This window comes from Prinia subflava, chromosome 2 (genome assembly GCF_021018805.1).
Source record: "Prinia subflava isolate CZ2003 ecotype Zambia chromosome 2, Cam_Psub_1.2, whole genome shotgun sequence".
Lineage (NCBI taxonomy): Eukaryota > Metazoa > Chordata > Aves > Passeriformes > Cisticolidae > Prinia > Prinia subflava.
This window is the reverse complement of record NC_086248.1, coordinates 53,406,034-53,415,442: the sequence shown is the minus strand read 5'-3', so window position 1 is coordinate 53,415,442 and position 9,409 is coordinate 53,406,034. Positions and strand designations below refer to the sequence as shown.

Here is a 9,409-nt window from a genome sequence, read left to right as displayed (position 1 = left end):
TGAAGTTATCCAATGTTTTGTAAGTCTACTGCTGTGTTAATTTATTCTGTGCTGTCTTGCTAGTTTACCGTTTGGAGTAGTTGCCAGGTGAAGCTGAAAGCTGTTCTTATTCCTATGCTGACTAATTAGTCTTTTGTTTCCTTGTATCAGAAAGTCACAGACGCAGTGAGTTTAAAGCTAATCAATTATTATACATGTGTTGCATGAAATCAAACAGAGATGGCATTTAGCATGCTCACTTTCTGGTCTAGCAGTAGTTCTGAGCTTGTAGAGCTCCCATTAGCTTAAAGGGAGAGCGCTGCATGGACTTACACAAATTTAAAACAAACTAGTCAGTATTTTCTCTAAACAAATAACAGCAGTTGAACAATTTAACAATTGGACATTTCAGGGCTTGACCATGCAGAACTCCTACTGAAGTAAATGGGAGGTGGGCACTTGGTCCCTCCACAAGCATAGTCTGATTCACTATTTATTTTATTGAAACTTTGGACTTGCTATTCCATTAATTGACTGTTTTCTTTGTCTTTGTATTTACTTTCCCAGATGTTCCAGCCTATCATTTTACTTATTCTCATCCTTGTATTATTTTCATCCCTTTCATACACAACAATATTTAAACTTGTCTTCCTTTTTACACTGTTTTTTGTACTGTAAGTCATTCATCATTTACTGTTCATTGTAGTGTTATTTTCAGTTTGTTTATTTTGTCCACCCTCCAAGATAAGAAGTACAAGAGACATAGTTTCTGTAATAGCCACTGCTGTAAAAACACTGAAGACTACTTGTTTGCCGAAACCAAAGCCAAACCAAAAAAACCTGCAAAAAAACACCAAAAAGTCGCCCAGTTGAAAAGAAAACCTGCTCACCACAGTATTCCAGGTAAGCAAACAGAAAATTGGATTTTTCACTTTGTCTGGTTTTATAATTTTTGAATAAAAATTTTCTGAGCACAGGAACCAGTTTAACACTGGTTAATTAATTTGCACCGAATCAGACACAAAACAGAAATATGTGGAGTGGGTGTGAGGACTCTGTTACTTTCTTCTTCCCACTCCTAGAAAAAGAATTTGTATTAAAGCCACATTCTGTGTGTATTCTGCAGTTTTATGTCAGAGCTTATATGTGTATTTTGCATAATTGTGATTATAATGTTTTTCAGCACTGTATTATGTGAATTAGACCCCACAGAGGGGACAAAATCAAAATGGTTGGTATATTGAGCACTATATCTGGAACTGTGGCCAGGAGCTGGAGCCTCTGAGAGTGAGATGCATGAGGAGAAGGAGAAGGTAGCTGAGGAGTCGTCTGAGAAATGTAGGCTGGCTGCATTTTCTCTGTGCTCTAGAAAGTGGCCATGGTATGGTCTGGCTTGAACTGACGGGAGCGGTGTAAGTCACCTTGGCTGGTGTCGAGTTTGTCAGGTAACTTTTCCCAGCCTGTGGCCACCACGGCTCTACATTCTCTCCCCAGATCTCAACATGAGTTTTGAATGGACAAGGTAACTCTTGGTTTGCTGAGTGACCCCTGTCTAATTGTGCCACTGCTAGCCAGTGACCATAATGAGGGAAGCTTGTGGACATTGGTGTGTATCAATAGTCACTGAATACTCCTGTCTTGCCTGTGAGAGGCTCAAGTAAGAGTACAGGTGGCTCATTTCTTTCTTTCACACTTACATAGACAGTTCCTACAAGCAGCAGGTCTCCCACTATGAAAACCTCATCTGAAATGCCCATTGGAGCTCACTTTTCCATTTTATTCAACCCATGCTGAAACCACTGAGTCCCACAAATAAGAATTCTCAAAAGGTGAACAAGTATGTGTATTAATGACACTTCTTTTTCTGCAATTTCCATGTTGAATAATATAGTAGTAAAGAGTGGTAATAAATAAAGCAGCTGTTTTTCTAGCTCATGGTAAGGATTCCCTTTGATTTATCATGTTAGCTCTCTGTTCACTTAATTCATTCCCCAGTGATAACAGTTCATCTCTGTGGTAGGTTGTGCTCTACTACCTGAAATAGTAGAGACATCATTTTGAGGGAAAATCCTCAGAGAGCAGCAAGAGATAGGGCAATAATTTTTTTTATTATGAGAATGAAAAAAATAGTAAAAAATTCATTATTAAAAAATAGAGTATTTTTTCTCTTTGTCTAGCTTTCCCTCAACATATTCTGCAGATGCAGTAACCTTGATCAGCTAAATCACTCAACTCCTTGAGTTAATCCAAATATCTGTCATTATCCATTTTATAGTTAGTGAGATGTCTAAAGGAAATTATAATCAATATATGTGAGATTAATAGATAGCTTTGACTGGTTTCCCAGTTAAGTATGAAGTCAGGCCCAAAGTAATTCTGAGGAGTTTCTAAGATGATCTAATTTATGCAGTTACCTAAAATTAAGTTCCACATATTAAAACTATTATGGCAAGCGATGATCAAGCCATAATTCACGGTGAATTTCTGCAACTGGAGAAGCCCTTTTTTTTTGTTTTTCAGCAGCTGCTGAAAATACTAGGGGTTTTTCCCCATAGATTTGCTATTTGGACATTAAAAATACAATAATTTGAGGCTCAAACTTGCCATACCAAATCTTAGCTCAAGATTGACTTTTTTCAGTTTCTTTCTGTTTTAGTATCTCCTGTGGAGGAAAAACCAATCATTTGTATTTTATTAAATTTTACTGACTCAGTTTCTGTAAGTGAGTAAAAGTCCTAGTTAATCTAAGATCTTAAGGTCTGGGCTTCTAGTTTTTAACCCACACTTGCTTATACCTTTCTTGGTGTTGTATATAATAAAAATGAGTAGAGAAATTTTTGATTTACAGAGAGTGTATCAGTAGCAATAATACTCTAAAGTAGTAATACACTGAACCCATACATTGAATAAATCTTGGAAAGTAATTGGGAAAGATTTGTTTCTTTCTCAGAAATCAGAAAAGGTGAGAATGAATTACTGAGATGAGAGGTGGAGATAATCTCTGCACAGCACTGGCAATTACAACCCTATTGATTTCTCACAGTGTTTTTTCTTGTGTAAAAGCTAGAGCTTTCCACCAGGTATCAGCAAAGCAAAATCAAAGCTGAGACCTTTTGGGACATTTAGGGAGCTCTTGCACAGGCAGCAATCTGAAATTAAAGCACATCAAAGCATACAAATTTTTTTAGACTCTCCCCACAGTCTTTGAATCTCTCATGAGCAAGGAGAATGGGGAGGAGCCTCACAGAGAAATCTCAGTGAGAAATGAGATGTATTTTTCTTGACCTTTTGAATTCAGGTTGAAGGGAGTGATTTGAGCTGCTGATCTTTTTCACACCAGAAATTGCACAACTTTAAAAGATGCTGAGAAAGCTAATAGAATGAGTATGGACATTTATCCACAGCCAGAAGATAAGATCTAGCCAAATAAATAAGTGTTCTATGTCTTGCTCAATAGAAATAACTTGATATTATGAAATGCAGTAATTATATTTGCCAAGAAGGGATGCAGATTTGCCCCACTCAGTAACTGGCTTGCTGGGCAAAGACCATCTCACAGGTGAGTGAGCAAATGCAGCTAAATACATCAGCATCCTCTAGCAGGACTGCATTGGAGTCAAGCAGGGCAGAGACAGACAGAACACTGCTGAATCACTGATTCTGCCTGCTGCACAGCTCAGAGTTCTGAAGAGAAATAGTAAAAATATAGATTTTGTTTGCATGTGGCAAGGAGCTGGATATGCCAGGTTACCCATCAGTTGAAATCTCAGGTAGCAGATTCACAGTTCCCATTTTGGAATATCCTGGTGAAGTATTAATATTCTGGGGGAAAAAAGTCATTGAATTTGAACCATGAGATTGCCTTAATTTAGCATTTCCCTGAAATATTAGACTTCTGTTTCCTATGTTCCCAGAGGATTTATTCTGTGTTTCTTCAAAAGGAAAAGATCTTGCTTCTGTATATCTAATTATGATATTTTTGCACTTGTGGAAACTGGCATTATCTCCAATGAATTTTTATGTAATTTAGGGAATAGATGTATTTTTCCTTTAATGATACCAGAAAAATTCAATTAAATTTGTTTCCTGCTTAGACCTGGCTCTGAATACCCTGACAAAATCCCTTCACAGATATTCTCTTTTCCTGCTACTGAAAAATTCCCATTATGTTAGGATGACCATTTTCTCCAGGCTCAGAGATATTTCTTTCAACCAAAAATATCCATGCCTGAAGCTCCAGTTGAAAGATAGAATAAGTGTCTGCTGACACATGTCACCAGTGCTTCGGAATCAAAACTAGAAGAGAGCAGGTGCTATAGTGCAGAAACATGCCTGGCAGTCGGAAAATAGAAAATTGACAAAAACAAAAAAAATGGCTGTCTAGATATGTGTTCTAAAAAGAGATGAACTGCACATGAACTTCAGGAGTTGTTTACAAAAACAAGCAGAGCTTCAGGGTATTACATGCCCTTCTCCTTAATCACCCCAGAATCTGATAGGTGAGTAGGAGACTTCTAAAGGCATCAGTATCAAGGATGTATTTCCCATTGGCTTACATATCTGTCTCTGATTTAATGCCAGGGGAAGTGATATTCAAATCCAGCTTTTGCCATTACACATGCAGTTGCCTATGGGGAAAATTACGGTGGCTCTATTTAAAGTAAACATCTAAAGTATCTGCCACCGATTTCCAATGTAACCTTGGAGCAGCGACATGACATAACAGTTGGCTCTGTTTCTCCTCTGAGTTATATCCTATTGCAGAAGCACAAAACAGTGAGAGGAGACAGAGTTTGTATTCCCTTCTGCTCATTTCCCGTTGTATATATCCACTCCCAAGGTGTATATACCAGGATTATGAAGGTGTACATCATCCAGGAATATAATGGTGAGGTTGGGTTGATTGCACTGGCAGCATTGCTCTGCTTTCTTCTCGTCGTTAGCCTTTGTGGCCATAGCAGAATGGATGTGCCATAACCAAGCTGGTGCAGCACAGCCAAAGATGCCATGAAGTGGTCTTGACTACATTTTGTTAGCCACTGCCGTGAATATATGATCAGATTATAGCCCATGCTGAAACTCACGCTGCTTTGTCTCCAGTCTTGCATTATGAAGAGAATATTACAGAGGTCTTGTTTGAAATACCCTTGCACCTTTTTTGTTGAGGTGCTAACTTTTGACACAAGCAGTGCTGGTACCAGATATGGACAAAATATACTTTTCCTGTGGAAGTAATATGTTGGATGTAACAAGCCTACAGTAGTCTTCTGGTTTCTTTTATCTGTGCCAGATACCAAGAAGCCACATTTGCTGCTTTCTCTGTTGATGTTGGAGGAGGGACAGCAGGGACAGTCTCTGTTGAATAATTTCTTATCCTCAAAAGCAGAATTCTCTACTTCTACACTTAAGGGTATATAGAACAATAATCCCAGGTTTTTACAATTCACTTCATGTTTTCTTTGTCTCATCTTTTCCATATTAGGATGAATTTAACATGTCCCTTTGACCTATGAGGTGGGTCCAGTGCTTGTCTCCTAATGAGCCCCTGAGTCTCACACATTTCTAATTCCTCACACTGACAGAAATATAGGCTTTTGCCTGATTGAGAACTCAAGCCTGGGATTTAGCTCATTGCTTTATTTATTTTTACTGTTTCTACCTCAAAGAGTCCACATAGCAAGACAAGAGGCATGGAGTTAGCAATGTTGAAGACACAAGAATAACAGCCAATGTTAAATGGATAAGAGAAAAAAAAAATGTCTTAAGAACCAGCCTTCATGTGCAGTAGAGCAGCTGTGCTGGCTTCAGGGAGGAGGCAATGCTGTGATGCCTGGCCTCCAGCTGTGGGCTCAGTCGGCTCCACTCCCAGCCATGTCAGCTGGCACTTGGGACTTAACCTCACAAAAGAAAGTCATACTGCTTCTTTAGATTTAAATCCTCAGAGTTTAGAGTCTGGGGATTTTCTTTGGGAACATTCAGTTGTGTACTTGGGGCATATTTGTTCAGTTTTTAGATCATCTTTACAATTTTCACAAGTAGCCCAAGTCCCATTATTTAAGTTGCACGGGAGCAGAATAAGCACCCAATTAATGTATTCGCCGAGACTTACAGCTAGACCATATAAGGAGAAAAAATGTGTTTTCCCTGAAACCTGGTTTGGGATTTACTATAAAATGCACCCAGAGTTAAAATCTTTATACTGGACTTCATAATGGATTTTACAATGGATTTTACTAGATAAAAACTTAGTGTTCTAATGAGGACAGTGCTGACTAAGCAAAGGATCTTCATATAGTGCCCTTTTTCTCACTGATCCTCTTGTCATCAGCTGCACTGCCCACAAAAATATGTTCCTGCTTAGGGCATTCCAAGACATCTGTCTGACAGCAGTCTGTCCAGTTTTCTGCTGCCTGAATCAAGTATTTTGTGGCCCTTCTCCAGGCACACATGGGGCAAATTTTTCCCTGGAAGGTGAATTTGCCGCCTGTCTCAGTTGCTGTCTGCAGACACACCCAAGCACAAGTGCCCAGCAGGGCGGTGCGTGTGCAGCTTCCCCCCGGGGATCTCTCTCGGGGAGCCACAAAATGAGAGCAGTTTAACCCATGGGGCAGCGGGAGAGTTCCTGTGGTGGTCAGAGACCTGGGGAGCGAGCTGGGCTGGTCCTGCCTGCAGCTCAGCAGGGGGAGCAGCTGAATTTTGCTGCTCTGGCTTCAGGGTCTCCTGTGGACTTTCACTTGCTGGATTGCTTTTGTCACTTTCTCTTTCCCTCATCCCATGCCAACACTTGCTATGGACACTCCCAGCGATTTATATCCAGCCCAAGGTGTTTTTGGACCTTCTTTACCAGCCTTGTGCCAGAGATGAGTTTCCCTGTTCAAGGGAGATTCTTCATCCAATTTCAAGTGCTTTGCTTTGCTGAGATACAAAGTGAATTAACAGACTTTAGAATCTGATCCAGAAACATTATAAAGTATCAGGAATATTTGGGTACACCCGAAGAAACCGTTACTGCCATTCCCAGAATGCAAGACAGTAGGATTACACAGTGCCCAATAATTCTGCATTTCATAAGTGAGAGAATATTTTGAATACAGAAAAGGATTTTAGGGAGGAGTGGTTTGCTTTTAGCTCTTTAAAATAGCTGTTAACCAACAAAACCACTGCTTTAAACAAAACTCCTTTTACAAAGCAGTTAAGGAGGATCACGTTTCAAAGCTCAAAATGATCATACAAAATATATAACCCTGAAAACTGGGTCTGTAAGTAAAAAATCTATCTTTGCAGCATGGACAACAATTAAAGAAACCTAAAATTGCCTATTGTCATAGCTTTGATAGTAACACTAGCTGCTTTGGTGAGCTTTAAAGACTGGACTGCACTATAAAACCTGAAAATGTCCTGGACTTGGAGTTGTTTACACAAAATATGAGGAGATATAAAGTTACAAAGCTGGGGGTTGGAAGAGATGGCTTTAAAACCATCCTCCATGCACTGACGTCACGTGGAAGCCAGCTGCGGGGATGATGCTCAACGGAACTGTTTTCCAGTTTGCAAAAGTTGAGGATTTATTCAAAGAGAGTTGCAAATGCTGCCCCAGTTGAAAGGCTGTGTCTTGCTTAGCTTTCTTACTTCTTTTAAAGATCAAGATTCACAGAACAGGATCCCTGCTAGCTGTGTGTTCCATTGCTTTCTCTGCTGCCTGGAAATGGACTGAAAAACTCCTAAAGGATTTCTTGTTCCATGAAAGGTATGGTTGCAGCTTATTTTAAATCAGTGATTTTGAACAGTTAAGATTAAAAAAGAAGGCAAATTTCTGATGTGGCAAACAGTTATTTAAACATCCTCTTAATGTTATTTACATGTAACATAAAGTTCATATATGCTATATATGGTCTTTATTCTTAAAGTTCAGTTACTTTTTTCAGTGCAAGCAGAGATGTATTAACAGAATAGGAATGACAGATAGCATTGTATGCATTGAATCCTCTTTCTTTCTTTCTTTCTTTCTTTCTTTCTTTCTTTCTTTCTTTCTTTCTTTCTTTCTTTCTTTCTTTCTTTCTTTCTTTCTTTCTTTCTTTCTTTCTTTCTTTCTTTCTTTCTTTCTTTCTTTCTTTCTTTCTTTCTTTCTTTCTTTCTTTCTTTCTTTCTTTCTTTCTTTCTTTCTTTCTTTCTTTCTTTCTTTCTTTCATTCTTTCTCTCTTTCTCTCTTTCTCTCTTTCTTTCTCTCTCTCTTTCTCTTTCTCTCTTTCTCTCTTTCTTTCTCTCTTTCTCTCTTCTCTCTCTCTCTTTCTCTCTTTCTCTCTCTCTTTCTCTCTCTCTTTCTCTCTCTCTTTTTTCTCTTTTCTCACTCTTTTTTCACTCTCTTTTCACTCTCTTTTTTCACTCTCTTCTTTCTCCCTCTTTTCTTTCCCTTCTCTCACTCAACTGTACTTTCTTTTAATATATAAAGTGCATGTTATCATGACACATGGCAGACATTTATAATTGAAAAAAATACATATGTTTACAATTTTCTTAGTCATCCAAAACACAGCACTTACTTGGAAATATAATTTGGGTGCATTTTTTTTCTGTTAAAACAAGGGAAGATTTGTGTATCTGAATGATTATGCACATCCAATCTGATTAAACTCTGTTGAAAAATAGTATCTCAGCTGATGTCAAGCAGATTATTTTCAGAAGCTGCTAGATGTTGTTTGCAAACTATCTTGCATTTTTAATATCTGTCTAGAAAGGGTTAGATATGGGGGAATCATGACTGACAACAAATAGTTGCTTAAAACATTTTTTGCTTGAGAGGAGGAAGGGCTAAAGGAAAAGTTAAGGGTAAATGCAACTAATGCAGACAAAATTGATTATTTGCTTAATTTGATTGCTGTAATAAGCTTCTGACCTTGTCTAGGACATGCAGGAATTGCCAATACTGCAAGAGCACAGATATTTTTCTGATCCACAGAGCAAATGATAATGTGGCATTTTACACACCCATGTGAAGCATGGTGAAGCACCCATGGGGAAATCTCAGTGCACTATACACAGAGAGGGTGTATTACCAGGACTACACATTGTCCTCCACCAAAATAACCCCAAAAAAGCCCAAAGGAAATACTGAGAAAAAAAGAAAGTGAGGGGAAAGAGAAGTAGAAATAGGAGTCAAAGTCTCTGAGGAACGGATCCACAATAGCAGCAAAGCTGTATAGTCACCCAGCTGCTAACATCAATAAACATGAGTTTTCTTCTCAGAATTTCTGTCAAGAGGAAATCAGAGAAGCCTAAGAAACAATACAAGCTTTTTGTGGATCTTAGAGCTACAAGTGACCATCTGTAACTTCTGTAACTATCCTCTTTCAAGACTTGATTTCCTTCTGTCTGTCTTCAGTCTTTTTTTATAATCACAGCTCCATATGAAACAATCTGAAAATTGTTAAGA

General features: G+C 38.5%; 1 protein-coding gene across 2 annotated transcripts in view; it reads left to right on the top strand.

The window, feature by feature from the left end:
• The first annotated feature begins 3 nt into the window (after nucleotides 1-3).
• The window catches only part of KIAA0408 (KIAA0408 ortholog), a 28,279-nt gene continuing 18,873 nt past the window's right edge, over nucleotides 4-9,409 (top strand). Inside the window, exons 1-2 of one of the 2 annotated variants that reach the window (XM_063389954.1) lie at nucleotides 4-882; nucleotides 7,620-7,726. In XM_063389954.1, coding sequence (XP_063246024.1) covers nucleotides 7,720-7,726 — 7 coding nt within the window. In that variant the 5' untranslated portion in view covers nucleotides 4-882; nucleotides 7,620-7,719. Of the gene's footprint in view, nucleotides 883-6,066; nucleotides 7,727-9,409 lie in introns of those variants that run through there. The other variant, XR_010079270.1, reaches the window with a different exon arrangement.